Source organism: Myodes glareolus, chromosome 10 (assembly GCF_982192425.1).
Source record: "Myodes glareolus chromosome 10, mMyoGla1.1, whole genome shotgun sequence".
Taxonomy (NCBI): Eukaryota; Metazoa; Chordata; class Mammalia; order Rodentia; family Cricetidae; genus Myodes; species Myodes glareolus.
The window spans coordinates 13,012,901-13,039,782 of NC_142035.1; the positions used below are offsets into that span (position 1 = coordinate 13,012,901).

At 52.7% G+C, this 26,882-nt stretch overlaps 1 protein-coding gene across 4 annotated transcripts in view; it reads left to right on the forward strand.

Annotated features, from left to right (window-relative positions):
- Positions 1-26,882, forward strand: part of Sulf2 (sulfatase 2) — an 85,036-nt gene that overhangs the window by 54,732 nt on the left and 3,422 nt on the right. For 3 of the 4 annotated variants that reach the window (XM_087910977.1, XM_087910979.1, XM_087910978.1), the window contains exons 4-17: positions 9,884-10,035; positions 11,534-11,703; positions 15,870-16,020; positions 17,875-18,050; positions 19,196-19,324; positions 20,503-20,559; positions 21,159-21,288; positions 22,325-22,529; positions 23,385-23,613; positions 23,707-23,803; positions 24,183-24,277; positions 25,218-25,277; positions 25,716-25,885; positions 26,105-26,247. In XM_087910977.1, coding sequence (XP_087767103.1) covers positions 9,884-10,035; positions 11,534-11,703; positions 15,870-16,020; positions 17,875-18,050; positions 19,196-19,324; positions 20,503-20,559; positions 21,159-21,288; positions 22,325-22,529; positions 23,385-23,613; positions 23,707-23,803; positions 24,183-24,277; positions 25,218-25,277; positions 25,716-25,885; positions 26,105-26,247 — 1,964 coding nt within the window. The remainder of the gene's footprint in view (positions 1-9,883; positions 10,036-11,533; positions 11,704-15,869; positions 16,021-17,874; positions 18,051-19,195; positions 19,325-20,502; positions 20,560-21,158; positions 21,289-22,324; positions 22,530-23,384; positions 23,614-23,706; positions 23,804-24,182; positions 24,278-25,217; positions 25,278-25,715; positions 25,886-26,104; positions 26,248-26,882) is intronic. The other variant, XM_087910980.1, reaches the window with a different exon arrangement.

Genomic DNA, 26,882 nt, shown 5'->3' on the forward strand with positions numbered 1-26,882 from the left:
TTACAGATGTTGGTTTTCATTTTAATTACACTGTGTATGTGTGTGTCCCCGCTTGCGGGTGGAGGCCAGGGGACACCTTGCCGATGCCAGTTCACTCCTTCTGGAGGTTGAATTCAGGTCATCAGGGTTGATTGTGGGTGTCTTCACCCAAGGAGCCATCTCTCCAGCCCACAGAGAGTCTTTGCAGTAAGGCATGCAGGTGGCTGCCCTTGCCCAGGGGATATGCAGCGTGGCCAGCCTGGCCATCTCAGTCGGGTCTGTCTTATCAGCTGCTGGCTCATCGTGCACCCAGTCTTGGCAGGGGCTGGGCTGGGGCCAAAGTGTCTGGATGGGCTTGTGCCCTCTGGGCCCTCCATTCTTGGTGGAGGTGAGAAGCCAACAGGAAAGCAGGTGTTTCAACAGGGTGGTCTGAGAACACTGAGGAAGCGGCGGGGAGTGCAGCGGGAAAGGGGAAGGCAGGGGCATCTTTGGTCAGATGTCACGCTGAGAAGGGGTTGGTCCATGAGGTGACAGAGGAGGTGAGTGTCCACAGCAGAGGGAAGAACATGTGCAAATGTCCTGGGATGTTTAAGAAGTTAGAGAACTGGGGCATTTGAACCCCATGAGCCGAGCACAGGTCAGTAAAATGCAGTCAGTGGTCCTGAGTTCAGAGATGCAGTCAGTGACCCTCAGTTCAGTGATGCAGTCAGTGATCCTGAGTTTGAAGGTGGAGTCAGTGATCCTGAGTTCAGAGATGCAGCCAGAGGTCCTGAGTTCAGAGATGCAGCCAAAGGTCCTGAGTTCAGAGGGTCCTTCTGGCTACTTGCAGATGATTCTAAGAGGGGACAGAGTAGAGGATCAAGTCTGGGGATAGGTGAAGTGTGTGTGTGTTATGTGTATTCTCTCTATTTCTCTCTTTCCCTTCCTCTCCTTCTCTTTCTACCTCCTCCCTCCCTCCCTTTCTTCTTCTCTCCCTCCTCTCTCTCTCTTTCTACCTTCCTCTCTCTCTTCCTCCCTTCCTCCCTCAGCCTCCTTCCTTTCTCTTTCCCTCCCTCCTTATCAAGGGTCTTGTATGCATTTGAGACAAGCACTCTGCTGTGAGCTAGATCCCTAGTCCCTAACCCTTTCTTTCTTTTTGTGCTTTCTTGTTCGGCATGCTCACCCGCTTCCTGAGTTCTGGACATAGTGTTGGAAGAGCCCCTGGCAGGATCTGGGGACTTGAGTACAGCTCCTCTTGAACACTGGTCTCCTGGTGGCTTCTTAGGACCTAACACCCTTTTCTGTCTTTAGGTCTCTGACCTCAAGGTGTGAGCCACAGTAAGTCTGACATCCCAGCCTGGGACACATACGTGTCCCTGGGGCACAGGAGGGCGTGTTGACTGATGATAGAGACCTTGATAACTGTGGCACCAAAGCTGGTGGCTGTGGCTCTTCCAAGGTTATAGAAGGAAGGGAAGGAAGGAGAAACCGTGTGTGAATGTGGGTGTGTGTTGGCTTCACAATACGGAAGGGAACTGCCACACAAAAATAAGTATTTAATGAAATGTCAGCCATGCATAGTGTGATTCCGTGGGTCGGCTCCTTAGTGGTTATCTATCAGTTCTGTTGGATGTTCAATGTGGGTGGAGGTGGTGTAGGATCAGCCTGTGCCAAAATTGCTCCTGTCCTTGAAACAGCTCTGTTGACAGCTCTCCCCAGATGGTCGGGGACCAGGGAAGGAGGAAGGGTCTATGCTGCAGGCAGAGGGAGCCTTCCAGTCAGCCCTGCTGCAGACCACATGATGTAGCAGGTGCCATCTCACCTTTCACAGGTGTCGGCCTCCTGCGCAGCCATGGACCTTAGTGCTCAGCCATTGCTGCCAAATCAAACAGAGGGACGATGCCCTCTGCATGGTGTTCTGCAAGGAGCTGACAGGGCGGGTCCAAGGTGCAGATGCAGTCACCCTGCAGGATTGCGCATACCTATTCCGTCACAGGGCCTCCGGTGCCACAGGGTAAAAGGGGAGCAGGTGCCAGGAGGTCTCTCTCTCTCTCGCACACACAAACACACACACACACACACACACACACACATACACACACACGTCTGTGTGTGCCCTGGGCTGGGGAAATGCTCAGAAGGGAAAATACTTGCTAGCTGGTCATGAGGATCCAGGTTTGAATCCCCAGTGCCCACCAAAAAAGAGAAGTGGGGTAGCACACACAGGTCATCCTAGCCCTGGGAAGCAAAGACAGGAGGATCCTGGGAGCCTGGTGGCCAGCCGTGCTGACTAGTTGGTGAACACAGTGAGCCAATCTACTGGAAACCCTGTCTTATCAAAGGATAAGAAGAGAAATAGAGAAATAAAAGTCATGGCAGTCCCTGGCCTCCACGAGCACACACACCCCACATACATGTGCACATACATCCATACACCACACACAACAACAAAACGTGTCCTCTGAGAGTCCCGTTTGTCTCCTCCATTACCTCACGCCCACAGCCATGCCTCCTGTGCCCTCCAGTCCCAGGCTTTCAGCCAGCTCGTTTATCCCTGGTCGCTGCAAGACACAGCGTTTCCAGACCACAAATGCATTGTTATGAGGCAATTTGAGTTTGTTTCAGGGCTGGGAGAGATAACAGAAGGGCTTGTGCCTCCCATCAGTCAGTGAATGGCTCCCCAGCAGCCTTTAACTCAGACAAGTGGAGCGAGACAGCCAGGAGGGGAGGCGTTTGCCAGCTGCGCTGCCTGCTTCAAGTGGTAAGCTCTGGGCAGGGTAGGGCGGGGCAGAGCAGGGAAGGACGTGGGGCTTGATCCCTCACAGAGGAAGGTGAGTGTGCACGTGGCGTCCCACATCTGGCATCAATTAGACCAGGTACTAACAGGCAAGACACTGCTGGTGGGGTGAGGACCAGATGTGGCTGTGATGAAGATATTGTATCGTGTGGCTTTTAAGCAATATTCATGAACAGTCGAACAGTCAGGTTCCCCCCTCACCCCATCCCTACCCCTGCCGCCATTTCTGCAGGTTCTACCTCTGTGCGTTCAACCACCAAGGATCAGAAGTGTTGGGAACAAGTGTGTCTGTCTGTGCTGGGCATGCCTAGAATTGTCTTCTTGTCATTGTAGGCCAGACTAGAGAGCATGACTAGCCATGGAGCATTATGTCATATTGCGTGGTATAAGGAATCTGGGGGCCGGCTGAAGTGTCCTGGACTCTGTGTGTGGGTCTGTGGTCTGGAAGAGCTGTTGTCTCATGTCCACAGGGATCCTGGAACCACTGATCCAGGCACACTGGCCCGGACCGCTAATCCCAGCACTCAGGAGGCTGAGCAGGAGGATCAAGTGTTTTAAGCCAGCCTGAGCTGTGTAGCAAGACCCTATTTCAGGAAATAAAGAAAGAATAAAAAGTTTGCCGAGGGCACGCTGCCTTCAGTGCTGTAGGATTTCTGTATGAGTTCCTTTCATGTGAGGATTTGGAAAGTGATGGGTTTGAAGTAGGTTTTGGTTTTCTTAACATTCGTGTGTGTGTGTGTGTGTGTGTGTGTGTGTGTGTGTGTGTGTGTGTGTGCGCGCGCGCGCGCATGTTTACACACGCGCAGAGGTCAGAGGACAGTTTTCAGGAGTCTCTTCTTTCCTACCACGTGGGTCCCAGATATTGAACTCAGGTCCGATGTGGTGGCAAGTGCTTTTCCCAGAGACATTTTGCCTGTCCTGTTTGGAGTTAGATAATGTTGCTCCTTCGGGAAGAGGTATAACGCTTGCACACCGACCCCTACAATCTGAAGCGGCCCCTGTGTTCCCTGTGTCATGGATGGTCATTATTTTTGCCACGTCCACTTTTCTCATTGGTGTCATTTAGGATTGCCTTCGGCTAAGCTCCTCCAGCTGCCAATGGTGTCTCCAGGAAGAATGGCACAGCCTGTGTGTTTCCCGTACCTGCCTTGTCTCTCCAGAGCACTTTGTCACCAAGTTCCCTCTAGTGACTATCTACTTTATAAAATGTGTGACTTCCCTGACACTGGGTGTGGGGAACAGCACCACTGCTTCCTACAGTCCATTCAGGAACTGAATAGCTTGTGTGGCAATGTGTTCTCTGCAGACCATGCAAGAAGGGACACATTTGACCCTCGATCCCGATGTCCTGGCCACAGTTTATCCTTTCCAGGATTAGTTTATGCTGGACCATGATGACAGGCTGTACCATGTAGTAGAGGCCATTTGTACATTAATAATGCCAGTTGAAGCTTGTGCGCCAACTCCAGAGCCAGGAATTATCGGCCACAGTCAGGACAGGGCACGCAAATCACTTCTCCGCTCTAGGCGGAGGACCTGGACCTGACTCACAGGGCCAGCCTGCGACACACCCTTCCAGGAGATGTCCGTCCAGCCCTGCTTCCTGGGGACAGGCATTGACTTGCACATTGTCTCTGGCCTTTCTTGACTCGCCATAGTCTTAGCCTGCTTCCTGATTGCTCTGCCCCAGTCCCAGCCCCTCCCTCAGGTACCATCCCAGCCACCACCATTCTGAGAGAGCAAGCTTTCCAGCTCTAGCTACGATCTGGGCTGCGCATCTCATCTTGGCTCTCATTCCAGCTCTCTGTCTCTCTGTCTCTCTCTGTCTCTCTCTCTCTCTCTCAGCTGCAACTCCCAGCCCCCCAGCCCACGCTAATCTGCTTCTCCCACCTCTACTAGTGCCGGAATAACCATTTTAAAAACTGCCTTGGGGAAATCTAATCAAATGAGAGCAAAATCTAATTTGGCACTAAAAGCCTCTGACAGAAGCCCTGATTTCTGGGGCTTCGCTGAGCCTGGATAATAAGGTCTTTCTGGGTTTCACGGGGGTCCCGGGATGGGAAGAAGAAAGGACGAGAGGAGAAGACAGGAACTGGGCTATTCCTGGTACGGAGGACAGGCAGGGAAGCACACAGCTCCCTGATCCCGCTAGCCTGGCCCAGCACTGGTAGCTGTGCACATTTGGAGCACATCAGCATCACAAAGACCTTGACCTTGATCTTTGGGGATCCCCCCCCCCGCCTGGTACCCAGGAGAACTGGGAGGGAACCCAGCTGTCACTGTGGGGATCAGCTACCTTTCTCTGGTTCTCACTCAGCACAGGGAGGAGCTGTTTTGTACTTCCTGGGCAAGCTATGGTTCTGGGTTCTTTTGGGGACATGGCATTTTCATGTAAACATGAAATACAACATCTGGCAGGTATGGATTCCGTGAGGCTCTGGCTACTTTGCTGTTCATTGTAGCTTCCAGGAGCCAGCAAGATCCAGCCCCTTTCCTTGTGACATCACCTCCACCTCCCCCTCTGTCTTCCTCGGGTCCTTCAAATGTGCCAAGCTTGCTTCTGTCACACTTCTTTGCCCCTTGCTGTTTTTCCTGCCTGGCACAGTGTCTTTCAGCCTGCCACACTACCAGTGGATATCCCTGTCCAGCCTTCTCCCAATGGTCCATGTGCCTAGCGAGGCTGCATGTCCCCATGGTGATAACACTGTCCAAAATAGTGCCACCTGCTGGGGATCAAGTGTCCAAATACATAAGCCCATGGGGCACATTTTAGACTCAGTCCATAACACCTCCTCAGGAATTGCAGTTGGTGATCAACCAGCTCTGTAAGAATATAACAGGGGTTATTGAACGGATCTGAAGCTATACATGCCCTGGAGCTGTTACCCCAAACTCACCAATTCCATTTGATGTCATTGTGGTTTTGATTAATAACTGGCTCCTTTTTTTTCCCACCCTTTGCACTCCAATGACTTCCAAAGGACACTTTTCCATCCCTGTACATATATACTTTTTCCATTTTAATTTTATTTTTAGCCATAATATATTTTTAAATTGCATTCACATATATAATGTGTTGGTGGTGAGTGTATGCCACAAGTGTGCAATTGCCCTCCATGACCTGAAGAGGGCGCCAGATTTCCTGGCACTGAAGTTACATGTAGTGAGCTTGGGTGCTGATCACCAAACTCTGGAAAAGGAGCATGGTCTCACTACCTAGCATCTCTCTGCACAGCCCTGTATTCCAGGACTGGGGGGCGGGGGGCTTGAGGGGAGTCTTCTTATTGAAGTTCTGAGCCAGTACAGAAAGAATGGTAGCAGTGGTGGGTGCCAATCTGGGTCTGGTAAAGGCAACATGGAAGGGCTTCTTTCTGATGTTATTTGGGCATCCAAGCATTGTTCCAAGCTCCAGATGAAGTACGCCCAGCACCGTGCACATTCTCTAAAAGGGTTGGGCTCCTGAGTTCCCAGTTGGTCCATTCAAACCCACCAGTTGTCTAGGCCTGTGGTCAGCAAACTGTGGCCTGTGGAGTAAATCCAGCCCTCCATCTGTTCTTATAAAAGTTTATTGGGACATAGCCACATCCATTTGCTCATGTCTTCTGTCCCTGTGTTCTACAAAGGTTCACTGCCACAGAAGTGGATTAGCAGGTGGACCTGTTGGCCCCATGTATGTGGACTCTCAAGCAGGAGGGGCAATGGGGAGTGGAGTCACTGCGCTGAGGAGCAAGGACCCTGAGTCACTGAACAGACTGATTAGTTCTGGCCTGAGGCAGCTCTGATCTCCTAGGGCCTTTTTAAAAAGCTCTCAGAGTATGGTTCCAGAATCCAGAGATGCTCCAGGGCCGGGTAGCCTTTTTAAATAAGGTCACACTTTCTCCTCTTCAGCACCACTGACATTTTGTTCTGGAAGGTTCTTCCTGACCAGGAGGCTGCCCTAGGCATTGAAGGAGGGGTATCCATCTAGCAGCCCCTAGAGTCATCCACTGTAACACTAGAAGTACCACCCTCTGTGAACTGCCAGGCCGATCTAGGGGACAAAAGCAGCCTGGATGGAAGGCCCACTTGGGGAACTGAGCTCGGCAGGCATCCTGACCTGACCTTAGGCCATCCTGGCAATGACCTTGCCAGCTCCAGAGGAAAAGAAAGACCGACTTCTTGCTCTCTGAGAGCAGCCAGATCTACCTGCCTCCCAGTATTCTGTCACTCTGGTCCCCCAGTCAGGAATACTCAGTCGCTGTTTTCTGAGGCACCCATGGCCTAGTCATATCTCATAATAAATACTGGAAGCTCCTGGGACTCAGAAGGCACAGCCGCCTCCTGCCCCCGCTTCCCACCATCAACCAGGTTCTGTCTGTTCATCTCTCCACCTCCCCACGGAAGGATCCTCCTTCCTGTTTTCTCTGCTCTCAGGAGCCTCGCTCCTAGATCCTTGCAAGCTGTATTTCCTCCGCAGTTCTCGCCCTGCACTGCTGAGGGATCCTCAGCAGACCCCTTTGTCCCCTGTGTCTCTTTTATCCTGTACCTGAGGGACTCTGGAATCCAGTGGCCCAAACTCCAAGGAGATAGTTCTCTCCACCGGCCACCTGCCTGGTCTCCAGGGATCCCCTCCTTCGCAGCGCCTATCCCCTGAGGCAGCAGGCTGCCGCAGCTCTATTCTCAAAGGTCCAACACAGAGAGGCCCAACACTGTCCTCTGGACCCACAGGAGTCTAGCTCCTCCTGTCTTCCATATAAGCTTGCCCTTTCAAACCTCTCTCTTCTTGAGTATTGCACCAGTATCCACTGGGCACTCTCTGGTCAGGGCACATCTCCGATCAGTGTGCCCTTGAGTTCTCCTACCTTCCGACCTCAGACAGTCAAGGTCCTGTGCTGGCCTCCATCTTGGCGGAGTGACTAGGGACCTCAGTGTCCCTGTCTGGAAATAGAGGACTAGGGTATGACCTCTGTGCACAACCTCTGAGTCTGTCCCCTCATCCCCAGGGAGAAGCTCCACGTCTCCCCTTCTGATCAAGTACAGATTGGGGTGCTTTTGTTAACAGCGGGCATCGTTGTTGACTGGTGTGACACAGATGGACACAGTGACCAGATGGCCGCTCCTCAAAGGTCACCAGTGGGCCCTCTGTGTCTGCAAGAAACAAAGTGAGGCTGTGGGACTGTGGGGCTGTGGGGCTGTGGGACTGTGGGACCGTGGGGCCGTGGGACTGTGGGGTCGTGGTGCTAAACCCTCCCAGGCCCCTTCAACCTCCTCCCCCCTCTGCATCCAGCACGGACCAACACTGTGCATTTCTTCTGCCCAACTTTTGAATTTCATTAAATTACAGCTCTTTAAGAATATCACTGGGCTGGGCAGTTGTGGTGCATGCCTTTAATCCCAGCACTCGGGAGGCAGAGGCAGACAGCTCGCTGAGTTTGAGGCCAGCCTGGTCTACAAGAGCTAGTTCCAGGACAGGCTCTAAAGCTACAGAGAAACCCTGTCTTGAAAAAACAAAATATTTATACTCCAGAGTTTCATTACCCATCCCTCCCCCCACCCCAGTGAAGTTCTTACTTATTTCTGTTTGCCTTCTGAGTGTGCTGCTCTCAACATGTCCTGGGTGACTCTTGATGACCGTGTGTATGCTTTTCTGCGGGGTAAACACTCATGTTCCAAATTGCTAGGTCGGGACCCATGTTCAAGTTGAACAGTCAGTGCCAAAGAGATTCCAAAGTGTTGGGCCAGTCGGCACACCCCAGCTATCTGCAAGAATTCCAGTTGATCCCCATTCCCATTAACCCTTGGGGTACTGTCAACTTTTCTGGGACTGTGGAAGACAGATTTCCAGAGCATCCATAGGCCTGGACAAGAGGGCTCTTAGCCGCTGTTCTATTGCTGTGAAGAGACACCATAACCAAGCAACTCTTATAAAAGAAAGCAATGAATTAAGGGCTTGCTTACAGTTTCAGAGGTTAGTCCATTATCATGGTGGGGAGCATGGCAGCGGGCATGGTGCTGGAGAAGTAGCTGAGAGTCCTACATCCTGGTTAACAGGCAGCAGGCATAGGGGGTAAGACAGCCTAGCATGGGCTTTTGAAACCTCAAAGCCCACTTCTGAGGACACACCTCCTCTAACCAGGGCGCACCTCTTCCAACAAGGACACTCCTTCTAATCTTGGCAAACCGTTTACTGAGGGACTCAGCATGCAAATGGAAGAGCTTGTGGCAGCCGCTCTCATCCAAACCTCCACGAGAGGTGATGACAGGGACACTCTTACTTCTCACTAACCTACAGCAGGAACGACCTGCCTGCTTCCTCTGTGCTCACAGGCCACGAGCCAGAATCTGGGACTTTGTCATCCATAGGACATCACTGACATTTTAAACAGGATGTGGTGGTTCATAACTGTAATCCTGGTCCTCAAGAGGCTGAGGCAGGAGGATTGCCATGAGGTCAAAGTTGATCTGGTCTATATAGTTCCAGGATAGCTTGGGCCACAGCATTAGACCTTGTTGAGTGAGAAGAGAAAAGAAGGGGGGGAAGAAGGAGGGAGGGAGGGAGGGAGGACCACTGGTGTCCGAGGCCCTGCTATAGTCTTGCAGGTAGCACACGATTAAATACTTGCACTCACCACTACTTTGAAATGATCAACTCTTCAGCAAGTTTTTGCTATTGATATATTTTTATTTTTTATTATTTTTACTTAAAAATTATTTTAAAGTGTGTGTGTGTGTGTGTGTGTGTGTGTGTGTGTGTAGTTAGAGTCATAGGCAATTAATTGTAAGTCGCCTGTGCTGGGACCCTCTGGGAAAGCAGCGCACACCCCTAAACCCCTGGGCCATCCCTCCATCCCCGCCCCCTGCTTTTGGTCCCTCTATTTTTAAAGAACGTATTATCTACTGTAAATTATTTTAGCGTGTCTCTAGCCGTATTTCAGAATACCTTGATGCTTTCCTATAATCCTACTGTACAGTTCATCTTGTCCATGCGAATGCCGCTGAGAAGGAGCCCTGGGCTCCCCTCTTGCCCAAGGACGAGAGGGTGTGCATTGGTCTCTGGCCCTGAACACTCAGGTTGGTCAACCTCGCCGAGTGCTGCCAGGGCCACGTCTGCTGCTCTCTCACGCGCCTCTGGTCCCTGTTCCCTTCCAGCTTTCTTTGGAAAATACCTCAATGAGTACAACGGCTCCTACGTGCCGCCGGGCTGGAAGGAGTGGGTCGGACTGCTTAAGAACTCCAGGTTTTATAACTACACTCTCTGCCGGAACGGGGTGAAGGAGAAGCATGGCTCCGACTACTCCACGGTAAGCTCTCCCCACCGTGCCCTCCCCAGAGCCAACCGGAGAACCCTGCTCTCAGCTCGCTCCTGGGGTTGGTGCGCAGGTTTTCCATCTCTCTGGTCCTACAGTCAGCTCAAATGCCGCCTCCTCCAAGAGGCCCCCTCACTGTTTCAGCCAGTTTCTGGAGACCAAGCTCTAACATTCCTGTAACACTGAACGGCTCCCTTCCCTGTGCCTTCATTTCTATGTAGGGATTGTTATGTGCCCACTTTCTACAATTACATATAGGTAAACACAAGCCGGTTCTTGACTGACCCTACATATTCAATGGTGTTTAGCACTGTCCTTTCTGTCTGTCATGGAGGGTACCAGTCCCTCCTGCCACACTCCCCTCCCTTCTCCCACTCTGTTTTCCTCCACCAGGCTTTACTTCTTAGTTCCCTTTCTGTTGCTGTGTAGACACCACGAGCACAGCAGTTCTCATAAAGGAAAACATTTAATTGGGGTGACTCAAAGTTCAGAGGTGTTGAATCCATTACCATCATGGGAGGACGTGGTGGCATGCAGGCAGACATGATGCTGGAGAAGGAGCTGAGATCCGCAGGCAACCGGAAGTGAACTGAGACACTGGGCGTGGCTTGAGCATATATAAGACCGCAAAGCCTGCTCACACAGTGACACAATGCCACTCCCTGTGAGCTTACGGGAACCGGTTACATTCATGCTACCACGCTTGACAAAAGCAGTGACCACATGCTACTACTCAGTTTCCCTCTCCACCTCACAGTCCAAGACCCCAGCCGGGGATGGTGTCACCCACAGCAGGCAAGTTTTCCCACCTCGTTTAAAGCAATGGAGATAAGCCCCTTCCCAGACACGCTCAGGTCTGTCTCCCAGGTAGGGAGACAATGAACACCGCCTATAGTGGCTTTCTGTGTACTGTATTTGCTTACCTGCTATCTGCCCTGCTGTGGGCTCCAGGAGGGCAGAGATCAGGTATAGCACGAATAATAGGCACCCATAGACAGAAATTGGGGTTCAACCCAAAAACCAAAAAAAGCAAAGCAGCCAAACCACTGGAGAAGTCTTACCTCTACCAAGGCTGGGAGACCACAGACTAAGCAGACTAAGCCTCTCTCTCCTCTCATTTCATATTCCCTCTAGTGCTGGGATTGAAGATGTGACTCCCTAGGATTGGGATTAAAGGTGTGAGCCGCCACCACCTGAAGTTGTTTCTGCACTGATCTTGTGTAGCCCAGGATAGCCTTGAACTCACAGAGATCCATCTCCTTCTGACTCCCAAATCCTGGGATTAAAGGTGTCACCATTGCCTGACCTCTAGTGGCTTTAGCTTTGCCTCTGGTTTTCAGGGAAGATTTATTTATCAGAGTACAAATAGCATACCATACAATCAGGGCATGTTCATAGCTCTGTCCCTGATGCCTACCTAAGTGTGGGGCACATAAGCAACACTCAGTCTAAAACCCCTCGTCCTCACCATCCTCCCGTCTCACCCTCCCAGGATTACCTCACGGACCTCATCACCAACGACAGTGTGAGCTTCTTCCGCACATCCAAGAAGATGTACCCACACAGGCCTGTGCTCATGGTCATCAGCCACGCGGCTCCCCATGGCCCCGAAGACTCAGCCCCCCAGTACTCACGCCTCTTCCCCAATGCGTCCCAGCATATGTAAGTGTTGGCCCCAACACGGCAGCGTCACTGGTAAACAGGAGTGGGCAGGTCAGGGTTCAGCAGTGACGGGACAGCATGAGGTGTAGATAAGCCTTCCCTAGAACCCTCCTGGGTAAAGAACCCAAAGGCTGGCCTGCCAGCACCTGAGAGGTAGAAACAGGATGATCAAGAGTGCAGGGCCAGCCTCGGCTACTTAGACAGTTGAGGCTAGGCTGGACTACATGAGACCCTGTCTCAAAAAAAAAATAAATAAATAATAACCGAGAACAGGGAATGGGGGAGCTGGGAAGGTGCTGAGTCAATAGGGCGCACAAAGACCTCAGGAGTCCAGCTGTTCATCAGTTGTGGCTCCGGGGCACAGGCCAGCCAGCCTGACTCAGCCTGCTGGGGAAGGTTTCTGGATTGGGACCCACGTCCTCACACACACCTTCGTACTCGCTGGATCTGCACCTCCGGGGCTTCTTCCACAAGCCTCTGTGTATATCCTACACTTAAACCCTTTCTTCTCCGGAGCCTGCAGTCTTCCTTCGTGTGACAAAATATTTGACAGAAGCAAGTTGGGGAAGGATTTGCTTTCGTTTCTAGTTTGAGGGTCCAGTCCATCATGGCGGGGAGGGCGTGGCGCACAGAGCAGTAGGCGTCTGCAGTCGGGACAGAGATGAACGCTCGCCTTCTCTTCATTCCGTCCAGGACCCCAGCCTGTGGGACGGCATCTCCCACATTCAGAAGTTCCTACCTAAGAAAACACCCCCCAGTTCCTAGGTGACTAAATATAGCCTGGGTGCCAGCACAGTGTCTACAGTCCACAGTTCTGCCAGCTACTGGCCGTGGTAGGCCTTTGGTCTTCATGGTGACCCTGGCATATCAGTTCTCTGCTGCCACATGACAAATGACTCCAAAGTTTAACTCCATTAAACAACAAGCACACATTACCTCATAACCTCGTGCCGGAACCTGAGTCGGTGCGCTGAGGTCCTGACCCAGCTGGCTAGTTCTTGCTGTGTAGGCCTCTCCAGAAAGCAATGCATAAAGGGGAAGAGAAGTCAAGATGGAAGAAGCCATCCTTTCGACCCGGACAGGGCACACATATCACTGTGCTGTTAGAGAAGCCTTCGTCAGGGTGTGAAGACCAAGAAGAGGGAGGGGTCATCAGGGCCACCTTTGACACTGTCACACTTAGTGTTCCTGTTTTATGGATGAGCAAACACGAAAAGGCAGTAGGTACCTAAAGTCACCTAACTGCAAAAAGACAGAGGCAGGATTCAAATCCAGCCACCCCACCAGTCCTCCACCCAACTGGCTAGGACAGCTTTCTCCAAAGCTCTCTGTCTTTTCAGGCTACCTCAGGCTCGGCAGTGACACTCAGCAGCCCTTGCTGTGACATTCTAGGGTAGCAAGGACAGGGCAATTTGGACTCCACCTGAATACCCAGGGCGTTTAATTTCCCCTGCGGTCTGAATGCGCCACCCTCCCCCAGCTCAGCTTTAATTTCTTTCGGACGGTGTGAAGCACTCAGAGGGGGATAGCAGGGACCGGGCTGCAGGGGGGAGGTGACAGAAGATAGGGAATTGCATTTAAAGGGCAGCCGGCTACCCTCACCCCGAGTGCACGGTACAGCCTCCGTACAAATGTGTCTGTCTGCCCAGCCGCCTCCACCCACTGCCCTCTGCCCTCTTCCCCAGAGAGGGAGGCCAAGAACACTCCATCCTGGGTCCAATGCCTGTCAGCCAGGGTGTGTGATGTTTGACACTGCCTGCTCCTGTGCTGACCCTTTGAAGTGACATGAAATGACCTGACAGCATCTGACAGTGGGGAGCAGCCTAGAGACTCCTCACTCCAGCACGGTAGCTCTGAGAGGCTCTTGTCCCTGGAAGGCAGCTGCTCCCAGACAGCTAGCTCTACAGGAGGCTGTTTGTAACGGTAAAAGAGAAGGCAGAGCCTTTGAGTTTCCCCCCTCAGCAAGCCTGCCTCATTCTTGCTCCTGAAGCACTTTTTTTTGTCTGTGACAAGCCAGTGCCAGCCCCTGTTCGCCTCTCCACCCCCACCCCACTCTCCCCACCATGCCACACACATGCAGACACTTCAGACACTGAAATATAGATGCACGAGAATGCGGGCAACGCAGGACATACATGCAGGCACACTTACACATTCAGACACATACATGGACATAGATACATGCACACAAGTACACTTAGATGCACTGTACACATGCAGACACACATAGCAGGCACAAAAGAACTCACACATAGACAAACACGGGTAAACACATTCAGGTACACACCAAAAAAAACATGCAGACAATAAAATATGCACAGGCATATACACGTAAATGCAAACACATACACACACACACACACACGACTAGGTGGACATATGGGTACATAAGCTCACAGACCTGCACAGACTTGTGTATGTATACCTATCAGCCCTCAGCACATCTTCCAACATGTGACATCTGAGGGCAAGCCCAGGTGCCAGGCCTCCCTTCCCGAGGCCTGTGAAGACAGGGGCGATGCTGACAGACTGGGGTGGCAGGTCACAGCCTGCTGCACAAAGGGTCCCCCCGACTGCCAAAGGGGTAACATTTCTGTACATCACCTAGTGTAAGGAAAGAGGATGGCCAGCTCAAGGTCCTTCAGAGACACCCAGATATTCCTCAGATGTTTGAGGTGCCCAGTCTGGGGCAGGTGACCAGCTGCATGGCACAGGTCCCACTCAGGACCCAGCTCTCTAACTTCTGGCTCCATACAGTCTCCCAAAGTGAAAGGGTGCTCCCACCTGCACCACCTTCATGCCCCCAGATAGGACGGATACCAACCTGACTCCCAGTGGAGTCGGGGACAGCCATTGTATCCTGGAGTCTAAGCCCGGATCACAGGGAGTGACTTCCCCACACTCCAGCTGACAGTGTGGCTCTGCCGCTGCCCCAGTAGCCCCTCTGGCTCCCTGAGATGAGGAGGCTTGTTTCCAAGAATGTTCTACATGGAGGTCATGCTCTGGGCCAGCCGAGTGGGACACGGGCATTTCTTATAATCAAAGAACGCGTGGGCTGGGAAGGATTTAGCGGCAGGAGCCTGGCAGGAGCCAGGGAGCCCTGAGACCCTAGTTTCCTCTGCAGCACACAGTAGCGACTTCCTATCTGCTGGACTGCTGCAAGCTGCCATGGTGCCATCTCCATACAAGACCCTTTGATATGTGAGATAGTGCTGGGGTCCTCAGGCAGGGTCTGTGCAGGGAGAGCATTGTCTGTTCCGACTAGGTCTTCTCACAGACTGCCCCCCACCGCCAGCTCCTCTCTAAGGAGCCAGTCTCAAGCAGGAGACAACTCTAAGCCATAAAGCCATACATTTTTAGCTTGCTAAGTTGGGATAGGGTCTTAGGGGACCAGTCGCTTATGTTTGGAGACCCAGCGGACAGTGGCATGATGCCCTCTTTCTGTGGGTTAGTTTTGGGTTTTACAGTTTATTTGTGGTTTCGTTTTGTTTTGTCTTGTTTCCCAGAGAGGGTCGGGTTACTGTGCCCAAGCGAGGTCTTTAACTTGTGATAGTCCTGACTTAGTCTAAAGGGAGATCAAACCATAAAACTGGAAGAATAAGTGTGACAAAGAATCAAAAGGATGGCGGCATGTCTCATGTCCCAGATGCGGACTTACTGGGGGCATCCTCGGGAGTATGGGCCCTGCACGCATAAATGCTGCGACATACTTAATTTTTACACGGTTTCCGGCTTTCTCAAACCAAGGTCAAATGCAAAGGGCTCTCTATCTCTGGTCCTCCTTTCCTGGTGTGACAGCCATTTGTGTCCCCTGGGGCTAAGGAATAAATTCTCTGGGCAGTGTAGGATGGGCACTTAGCATCAAGTTCTGGGTGTCAGAGGGATCTAAACTGGAGCCTCTTTAAAGAGTTGATGAATAATTCCAAAAAGTTCTCAAAGAAGAACCCATACCAAGCCGAGAGGTCACTAGCTGGCTTTCTGCACTTGGGGACTCCAGTCTACCAGATGCTCTGCCACCCCCTAAAGGCTGTCTTCCCCCTGTTTATGCTGTTTAGTGGAGCCCCTTAGGTGCCAGTGATCGCTTGCCCCCCCCCACTGGAGCAAGCTGCCCATGGTGTTGCCCCTGCTCTCGGGCACTTTTCTTGACTGCCTGTGTTTGCCACCAGCACACCAAGTTACAACTATGCACCCAATCCCGACAAGCACTGGATCATGCGCTACACGGGACCCATGAAGCCCATCCACATGGAGTTCACCAACATGCTTCAGCGGAAACGCCTGCAGACACTCATGTCTGTGGACGACTCCATGGAGACGGTAGGCCCCGCCCCTCAGCCCCCCACCCCACCCTCAACAGGCCTCTGCCCTAACCGGAAAACCTAAATCAGAGGACCAAGCACTATGTGGACTAGGGCAAGGGGGCTTGGAGCAATCCAGAGGGAGGCCTCTGCCTCCCAAAATTTTCCCATGAGCCTGTGTTGCTTGATGGAGTCACTGTAGCCTGCTGCTTTTCTTTATTTTCTTAAAAATAAAAAAATAATAATTTTTTTGAATAGGGTCTCATTCTGTATAGCCAGGCTGTCCTAGAACTCAATAAGCAGCTAAACTGGCCTCTAACCCATAGGAAGCCTCCTGAGTTCTGGAATTACAAATAAAAGCCACCATGCCCAGCTGCTTCAGTCTCTTTAACAAAAGAAGGAGAAGCCACTTATAATCTCAGCAGCTTTACTGAGCTGTGCACTCAGCACTTGTGCACCATGTGGTTCGCCCAGCTGAAGTGCACAGTGCCGTGGGTGTTCCGCGGGCACAGCGCAGTGGCTGCTCTGTATACATGGTGCCATGGGTGCGCCATTTGCTTCTGTTTTTAAGACAAGAGTCTCCTGTAACCCCGAATGGCCTAGTGCTCACTGAGGATGACCTTGAACCCCTGGCCCTCCTGCCTCTGCCTCCCAAGTGCTGGGATTCCAGGTGTGCGCCACCTGGTTTTTGTGCTGCTAGGGATTGAACTCAGGGCCTTGTGCATGCTGGGCGAGCACTCTACCCAATTAAGCCATGTCCACAGCCCTCTGAATTTGCATTTACTCTGGGTTGTAGAACCATTTCCGCTCTCAATTTTGAACATTTTCATCATCCCCCTGCCTCAGGGGGAAACACCCTTCTGTAACCCCCAGTCTCAGCATGTACTTAGCTCTTCATTACTCTGGACATGTCATGCAATTGGATCATATAAAATACAGCCTTTTATGTGGGGCGGTGGTGGCGCACACCTTTAATCCCAGCACTCCGGAGGCAGAAGCAGGCAGATCTCTGAGTTCAAGGCCAGCCTGGTCTACAGAGTGAGTTCTAAGACAACCAGGAGTACACAGAAAAACACTGTCTTAAACTATATATCCATATATGTATATTTAGACTGGCTCTTTGTCCCCAAGGCTTACCCATAGTAAAGCATATATCAGAATCCCCAGGACTGATCTGACTCCCTAAAGTTCTCCTTTGATTTACACACACACAAACTGGAATGCTAGAATGTACTTGTACACATCCATACACAAACATCACACACACACACCTTGTATTGAATCATGCTCTGTTGTGTAGGATAACAGCTCACACACTAGGGGTCCATAGCAATCTAAATTTAAATTAATTAAAATACTATAAAACTTAGATACCATTCCTTGGTCACACCAGACTTAGGTCATGTGCTCCATAGCCATGCTGGGCAGCGCAGACCCTCACACGGCCACCATCACAGAAAGTTCTATGCAACGGCTCTGTTTCAGGCCATCGACTCCTGCCCTGGTCACATCCAGCTTCATTCATTCATCCAGTCATTCATTCATTCAATCAGTCATCCAGTGTCATTTATTGAGGATCAGTGCAAGTGGGTCCCCACTGCCAGGGAACAAAATAGCAAGACAACCCCCCCTACACACAGCAAGACTCCAACCCTGTGGCGCTTCCATTGTAGCGTGAGGACTGTCTACAGAGGAGGGGACATTGACCTTACGTGTGAGGGGGGAAGTGAGCTCCCAAACAGTCCCAGAGGCCTCGCGGAGAAGTGGATTTGCCCCCAAGGCACAGGAGGGCAGAGAGAAGATGGGAGGGATGAAGGCTCCAGTCCCTTGCCCCTTGGTTGGCCAGACACCTCACCTCTAGCCTCTGTTGCAGATTTACGACATGCTGGTGGAGACCGGTGAGCTGGATAACACTTACATCGTGTACACCGCCGACCACGGCTACCACATTGGCCAGTTTGGTCTGGTAAAGGGCAAGTCCATGCCCTATGAGTTCGACATCAGGGTCCCGTTCTATGTGAGGGGCCCCAACGTGGAGGCCGGCTCTCTGTAAGTATGTCACCTATCCCTGTATCCCAGGTCCCACGCCCACAGGGAGACCTTGGATTCTGCTTGGCTCTAGAGCTTAGCCCAAGTCCGAGACACACTCCCCCAGGGACACAATTCCAGAACAGCTGAGCCAGCCACACAAGCCAGGAGCTCTGAGCTGTTGTGAAAAGCAGCGAGGTGGGGTTTTATGCCAGGAAATACTAGAGGCTGGGTGTCGCCGATGCCTGGGAAGAGCTTTGATCTCCACCCCAGCTGGGCAGTCACTGGTCCAGTGGCTGTTGGGGAGAAACCTCAGGCTTGAGCCGAGAGCCATTATCAGCTGAGCCTGCTCTTGGTGGCAGCGCAGAGCAAGCCATCTGTCTGCCTTCCACTCTTTCTTCAAGGGCCGTGTGGGGCCATGGATCTCAGCCATTCTCCTTGACTTAACCTTTGAGATGGCAGCCTGCAGCAGAGATGCTAGCGGGAGTCAGAGGTGAAAGAAGGGTTGGTAATCGTGGTGGCCTCATCCCTGTAACAGCTGAGGTGGGGGGACATCAAGGACACCCGGTGTGTGCAGAGGACAGGACTTGCACAGCAGCCCTCGGCACGCCTTCAAAGCCAGAGAGGGGTGGACACGAAAGGAAACTCCTGTAAGATGGGGCTAAACATCTGTCCTCATACCCCGTCCCTCTGTCACCCTGCCAGCTAGCCATGGGCTGGGCTGGGCATTTTCACATGGATGGTCACTGAGTGGATTACCCAGCAGTCGTTGACTAAGATGTGATCCCAGGAGCGGGGGTGGGGGGGGTCCCCTTGTTAAGAGCTAAAAGTGAAGATCAGTATCACTTGGCTGTCCAGAGGAAGATCATTCTGGGTGGAGGACGGCAAGGGCTTAGGGGCCAGACTATGCATTCCCAGCCAGTGTGAATCCACAAGAAGGTGGACATTTGCCCTAGAGGCACAGGGGGGTGGCCTGAGGACAGGTAACCTTGTCAGCTCAGCGCCTTGGTAACAAAGGATGATCTTGCTGGAACTCCCTTCCATGAAGGCGTGATGGGAGCTTCCTCTCTGGCAGACGGACAATCCTCCCTCTTCACCTCCAGTTGTCTCTGTTCCAAACCAAGCTGTCCTCCAGGTGGCCAAGTTTCCAATCCCTCTGTCCCCAGGAATCCTCACATCGTCCTCAACATTGACCTGGCCCCCACCATACTGGATATCGCTGGGCTGGACATCCCCGCAGACATGGATGGGAAGTCTATCCTCAAGTTATTGGACTCAGAGCGGCCAATGAACCGGTGAGAAGGGTGCAGGACAGACCTAGGGAAGGAGGGGACTCCCTGGCCAGCGTGAACTCAGCCAAACCACAGGGAACTGGGAAGGCCACTAGCATTAGGAACTAAGGACCTAGGTCCCCCCCCCCCCATGCTATCCCATGAGATAACAAAGGATCTCATCTGGGATTTTATCCTCCCGTCTGGAGCTGAAGACCCTTCCAAAGTTAAAATGGCGGAGAGCCTGAAGTAACAGTAGCAACTGTAATCACAGGGGCATGGGGGCCGTGTTATGTGCCAGGGGATCCGAGCAACTTTGCCCTCATAGTCACCTAGCAAAGGGGACTTACGTTATCTGAGTCCTGGAGAGAATTCAGACTCTTCGTTGCGACGACTATCGCTTTTATGGCCTTAGTGGATGGGTGGTGTGACTGACAGGAACACGTTCCAGGTGTCCTGGGCTGCAGAAGGAAGCAGCAGTGAACAAAAAAAAAATAAATGGAAGGAAAGATGGGGTGAGATGAGGGACCAGAAAGGCAGGAGCGACCCCTGGTGGTCAGTACTGAGACTGCCCTCTGGCTAACAGGTCTCCATGCTTGGTGTCATTCTTGGCTTTGCCCTGAGTCTTGCCCTGGCTTTCTTCCCAGAGAGCCCAGCCCTGAAGTCTACATGTGGTTGCCCTGAAAGGAGGTACATCCTCCAACTGAGAGAGCTGGAAGGATGTGGAATATACGTGCAGAGTGTGGGGGTACACTCTGAGACCACCTGAGAATTGGGGGACAGAGTAGAATGTTGTCTCTTAATGCCCCCCCCCATGAAATGGAGAAGACAGCATGCATTATACACACAGGCTGTATACAGAAACCTGACCCTAATGAGTCAGAAGGAATGGCCCTCTACAGATACTCATTAGCCCAGAACTTGGGAGTGCTGTCTCTGCCAGCATTTGGGGGCCTAGGCTCCTAGGAAACACACACATACACACACACACACACATACACACACACACACACACACACACATACACACAACCGGGTGACTTCAACCAACCCCAGAGAGGCATTCAGGAATACATCTTGGAGAAGTGGCCCTGCCCATGGGGTGTGGGACCTTTCCAGTGTCCCACTGGTCACTCACAATGACTGCCACTGCCCTGGAGCCTGAGGCACCTGTGGACAGGGCTGGACCTGCTTGTTTCCTAGGTTCCACTTGAAAAAGAAGCTGAGGGTCTGGCGAGACTCCTTCCTGGTGGAGAGAGGGTGAGTGCGGGGCAGGGAGGTCGGCCCCTGCTAGGAGCTCCTGCAGCCACAAGACTGAAGGGGGCAGGCTGATGCTATGCTGGTGACTAGGTGACTCTGGCTGTATGTCTAAAGCCCCAGTCATGATCAGGTGACTGTTGAACTCTAACTGAAGGCCACATGTCCCCCCCCCCCCCTTCAACCTACTTGGCAGAGCCTGTATAGTGTCTTACTTGCTCATTTATCCCAACTCAATCCATCTAGAATGAACCACTTCTAGAGTCTTCCCATTAAAATCTAGGCAAGGGGCTGGAGAGATGGCTCAGTGGTTAAGAGCACTGGCTGCCCTTCCAGAGGTCCTGAGTTCAACTCCCAGCACCCACATGGTGGCTCACAGCCATCTATACTAGGCTCTGATGCCCTCTTCTGACACAAAGGGATCCATGCAGAGCGCTCATAAATAAAGAATGCATAAATAAATGTAAAACCCACGTGCTCTCTTAGCTAGACATACGTCCTCCACTGTAGGTCCCCACAGAGCTGAGTGGGGCTTGCAGTCTAGGCAAGCACAAGTCATCCCAGGGATTCCCCTAGTTCAACCAGCCCCTCATCTCCCTCAGCAAACTGCTCCACAAGAGAGACAGTGACAAAGTAGATGCTCAGGAGGAGAACTTCCTGCCCAAGTACCAGCGCGTGAAGGACCTGTGCCAGCGTGCCGAGTACCAGACAGCTTGCGAGCAGCTGGGGCAGGTGAGGAGCTGGCCCGCATCCCCCTGGGCCTCTAGGGTGTGGTTCCTTGGTTACAGGGAGTCTCTGATCCCTGTCAGAGTAGCAGTGTCCTCTGGGTGTGTGACCTTGCATGAGGGAAGACCAGCAGGCAGGCTGATGGCGAACAGCATTGCCTTCCTTCTGACTTCTGTGGTGTCCTTTTTGTGGCTGTCTTGCCATTTACAGGAGGATTAGATAATGACCTTCAAGATTTTTTTTAAATAAATTGATTGCAAGAGAAATATTAAGAACAAGTATAATCCAGGTGTTATCCAGGAAGAGCAAGGGCTGGTGTTCAGAGAGCCCAAAGTGGGCTATGGGAGCGACAGTTCACTGGGCATGAGCCGCAGAGCGTAGGGAGATGGGAAGGACGGAGTGAGACAAGAGAGAGCCTGTGGGCATGTGGTGTGAGCAGGAATGGGGTTCCTCTGGCCCACCTCCAGGGGCCCGAGGGTGACAGGAAGCTCTGATATAGTAGACTCTGGCCACTAGGAGAGCAGATTGGCGGGGGAGAGGGCAGGCTGAACAAGACATGGGGCTAAGTATCACAGTGCCAGTCCTCCCTCCCCCAGCTATGTGACCTGGGACAAGGATCCCAACCTCTCTGTGCTTTCTCTCAAGGCGGGGTGGGGGACACACGGGTGTGCTGGAAGAGAGTGTGGGGCTGAGAAAGAGCAAGGCCAGCAGAGAAGGAGATCTGGGCAGACTATACCGGGATTAACAGCCTGGGTCCTAAAGATCAGGCCTGGGAAAGTTTTAAATGGGAGGGACATGACCCTTAAAGGGGACTGCTGGGCCACCGTGAGGGCAGGCGTTAGGCAGGCAGGAGCAGCCACGCCAGGACTGTCTTGCTGGATGCAATGGCAGGTCCAGCTATGTGTGAAGAGAGAGGAGCAGGCCCTTGGAGGTGGCAAAGGTATGACATTTGCCAAGCTAAGCATGGGCAGGGAGAGGAGAGGTGGCTGTGTGAAGCAGGATGCCTGGGCCCGGGTGCCTGAAGCCCTGCTGTGTCCCGCAGAAGTGGCAGTGTGTGGAAGACGCTTCCGGGACGCTGAAGCTGCACAAGTGTAAGGGCCCCACGCGGTTTGGTGGTGGCGGCGGCGGTAGAGCCCTCTCCAACCTGGTGCCCAAGTACTACGGGCAGAGCCGCGAGGCCTGCAGCTGTGACAGTGGCGGGGACTACAAACTGAGCCTGGCTGGACGCCGCAAACTCTTCAAGAAAAGTAAGTGTCGTGGGCCTAGCCAAACTAGGCAGGAGGAGCACGTAAACTTCAAACACTTGTAAACTTCCACAGACACTTGCCTCCAAGCCTGGGTGTGTCCTCGGAGCAAGGGACACAGCCAGATCTCTCCCAAGCCACCATTCAAGAGGGCAGCAGTGATAGGCTAGCCACTAGGAGGCTAGAAGTGTGGACAGGGACCAAGGCCAAGCACATGGGGCCAGCCGGACACTCTAGGATGGGTGTCTCCTCCCAGATGGGACCCTGTGGTCTGGAGAGAGCAGAGATGAGGTGGTCAATTTCATGGTCTCAGATCTCCCTCACATGACCACCCTAAAGGTGAGAGAAGCAGACAGACAGCTGAGGGCCAGACAAGAAGCCAGGTTGGGCATGGACAGGCCTTCATGTCAAAGGAAGAAGTGGTCAGGTCTAGATCTGACTTGAGGGGCAAGCCATCTTCAGACCATGTGGACAGTCGGCTTTCGGAGTCCATATTTGCAGACTCACCTGCTCCCAGAATGCACCTGTGGTCCACATAAGTGGAGAGAGGGCATCTTGCAAGAGTTAACTCTCTCCTTTTACCACCTGGTCCGAGGGGGTAGGGGGGAACTCAGACGTCAGCCCCAGGTAGAAGTGTCTTTACCCACAAAGCCTCTTACCAGCTCTCCCGAAACCCTCCGGTCACCTGCTGTTCAGCCCGCCTGGTGTAACACCTCCCCAGGACCCAGGCCCCGCTTCCAGAGACAGATCTCCCAAGCCCATACATCAAGTATTCCAGTCTTGATTGAAGACCCATGGCCAGGATACCTGGCTAGCCTGTCCCCAGCCTCTCTAACTTGTCCCCTCCAACACCCACAGAGTACAAGACCAGCTATGCCCGTAACCGCTCCATCCGTTCCGTGGCCATTGAGGTGGATGGTGAGGTATACCATGTAGGCTTGGATAGCGTGCCCCAGCCCCGAAACCTTACCAAGCGGCACTGGCCAGGGGCCACAGAAGACCAGGATGACAAGGACGGTGGCAGCTTCAGTGGTACTGGTGGTCTTCCAGACTATTCCGCCCCCAATCCCATTAAAGTGACCCATCGGTGAGAGCCCAGGTGGAGGTTCCCCAAAGGGAACAGGGCAGGCTGGGCCCTTCTCCACCTTCAGGGCCACTCATGACCCCCCCTTTTGAACAGGTGCTACATCCTCGAGAACGACACCGTCCAGTGTGACTTAGACCTGTACAAGTCCCTGCAGGCTTGGAAAGACCATAAACTGCACATCGACCATGAGGTTCGGCTCCCGGGGGCAGCGCAGTCGGGGGCCACAGGATCCGTAGCAGCATTCATAAGGGAGGGCAGGGAGACCTGGCCAAGAGAAGAAAAGTGGTTCCCACCCCCACCCCCAAATCCATGACCCCAGAATGGGAATCTGAGTCCCAGGATCTGATAGCCAGCCACAGAGCCAACCCAGAGTCAGCTGGCTGAGGACAGCATAGCCTGGCCTAGTTTAGACCCGCAAGATGTTCTGATAGAGTTCGTCCTTTCTACAGCCTTGGTGGGCTTCGCTGACTGTCCCCTCTGGTCCTCCAGGGAAGCATGAATGTAGGGGTGACTGTACCCTTGCCACCACCATTGCCCCGTGATTTCTAGTTCTTCTGTTGCCCCCTCAGATTGAAACCCTGCAGAACAAAATTAAAAACCTGCGAGAGGTCAGAGGTCACCTGAAGAAGAAGCGGCCAGAAGAATGTGACTGCCATAAACTCAGGTGTGGGAGCAGGCGGGGCAGCACAGGACCCACCCACCCACCCCACCCCCCTGCAAACACAAACTCCCCTCTCCTTCCCGGCCCCTTTCCTTGCTTTTTAATAGCATCCTTGCCTGTCAAGATTAAGGAATCAATGATAACTCTCCCCGGGGCTCACGGACCTCTCTGGTGGCAGCTCTAACAGGAGGTGGGGTCTTACCTTGAACAGCTGGCTCAGGCAGGAACACCGCTTCTGCTCGCTGCCTTTGGGAACTTCTGGGCTGAGGGACGCGTGGTCTACGCTACCACTCAGGTTCTGCCTGTCTGTGAGAATGTCCCACACGGAAAGCAATGATCCTATCCTATCTGCGGTCACTGTCCGGTGTGGTGGTCATAGCACACATATGACTATTAAATTTGACGCCAGAATTTTAGTTTACCCTGGCTGTTCAGGATCAGGCCTCAAACTCAGCAATGTCCCAGCCTGTCTCCAGAGTGCTGGGGTTAATGGTGTGTGCCACCTCCACCACCACCTACTCCCAGCTAATTTTTTTTTTTTTTTTTTTTTAGAATTTTACTCGATTTAAACTGAAGTAGGCACACTGCTCTGAACACCTGAGCTGACTTGTAGGGCCTTGAAAACTCAGGTTCCCAAGATCCCCTTCTAAGTATTTGGTACATGTCATACTGGGAAGTTATTTTTCGAGGTCAAGGCTAAAACCACCTGAAGCGAGACCCAGCTTCCAGTCTGGATTCAATTATACCCACTCTGATCATGTATGGTCTAGCCTAGGGCATCCAAGACAAGTGTGGAACTGGCATGCTGGGGAGTGTAGTCCCACTACATGAGAGAAGGGCATAGGGGAGCCCAGGAAACCCATTGCATACCTGCCAGGGTATCCTGCGAGGCTCCTGACACTTGGGGTTTTGTTTGTTTATTTGGGGGGGGTGTCTGTTGCAGTTACCACACCCAGCACAAAGGCCGCCTCAAGCACAAAGGCTCCAGCCTACACCCTTTCAGGTAAGGGTAGGGACCGACCACAGGGGTAAGGTATGCAGCTCTCAGAGACAGCTCCCTGCCTATATCTAAAACCCAACATGGAAAAGACAGAAGGTTCCCTTGGTTTCCCCAAGGAGGTGAGGTCTGTGCAGTCCTTGGAGAGCTGGCCCCAGGTCCATGTAAAGACCTCTGGAGGTCCCACTGTGGCTGGATATGGTGCTGTAGCCACACTAAGCACTCAGGAAGGAGGGCACATGGTGTGAGCAGGGATGCTGACAGCCACCTCACTTCGCAGGCTGCAGAGGGCCTGAAGGAGTCTATGGGAGGAGAAAGGCCCTTGGGGTCGACAGTGGGGCTTAGAGCCCTTGATGACTGCCCAACCCCGAGGGTGGACCACAAAGCTGGGGGTCATTTATCCCACAGGGGTCCTAAGTATGTGTGGTCCTCTGTGCCCCCCAGGAAGGGACTGCAGGAGAAGGACAAGGTGTGGCTGCTGCGGGAGCAGAAACGGAAGAAGAAACTGCGCAAGCTGCTCAAGCGGCTGCAGAACAATGACACATGCAGCATGCCAGGCCTCACGTGCTTCACCCACGACAACCACCACTGGCAGACCGCGCCTCTCTGGACGCGTGAGCAAGCAGGGGCAGGCATGCAGGGGGCGGGAGGCCTGTATATAGTCACCTACCTTCCCCAGGCTTCAGCGGGCCAAACTTCTGGACCCTGGAGGTGTCTTAGAAACTTGTGCCTGGTATCAGCCTGTCGCTTCGCATTTGAGAGACTGGCTCAGGGAAGCTGACAGACTCATGTTTCTGCGGACACACTTGGAACATGCTTGCTTCCTTCTACAGTGGGGCCCTTCTGTGCCTGCACCAGCGCCAACAATAACACATACTGGTGCTTGAGGACCATCAATGAGACCCACAACTTCCTCTTCTGTGAATTTGCGACTGGCTTCATAGAATACTTTGACCTCAGTACAGACCCTTACCAGGTACAGATACCGCCAGAGAGATGGGGAGGTGGGAGCGCATGGCACACAGGCACCACCAGACACCCACACAGTCTCCTTCAGAAGGGCAGAGAAGTTCCACCAGGTCCCTAAGATGGGAAGAGTGAGTTCCAAGGCCACCTGGAGTCTGGGACTCTGGGGAGTCAACATGTGTCTCCCTCCATTACCCTTGCTCTGATCTACAGTACAGCTTTTCCTGCGCCCTTGGCCACACACAAGGCTCAGCAGGCACTTCTGTGGACCCTTAGAGCAATGGAGCTACAGGGTCAGGACACTCTGGCCTGGCACAGACTGTGCAGGCAAGCAACCCTCACACCCAGCATCCACTCGAGGCAAGCTCTGTGCCTTGTTTTCCTATTGCAAATGATCTAGGCACAGATATGGTTGAAATGGCTCCCAGCCATATGAGATAAGTACAAGGCACAGGGCACCTGGGAACCAGAACTTTCCATCTTAGCTGTTTTGGAGAGAAGCCTCTGTAATGTCCAACTGTTCAACCGCATTTAAAAAGCCTGGAGCATCTTCATGCAGAGTGACTTCAGTAGCCACAGCCTGGCAGTCTTCCTTCTGATAGGCTCAGCCTATCCATATTTTACCAGTGAGAGTACCAGGCAATG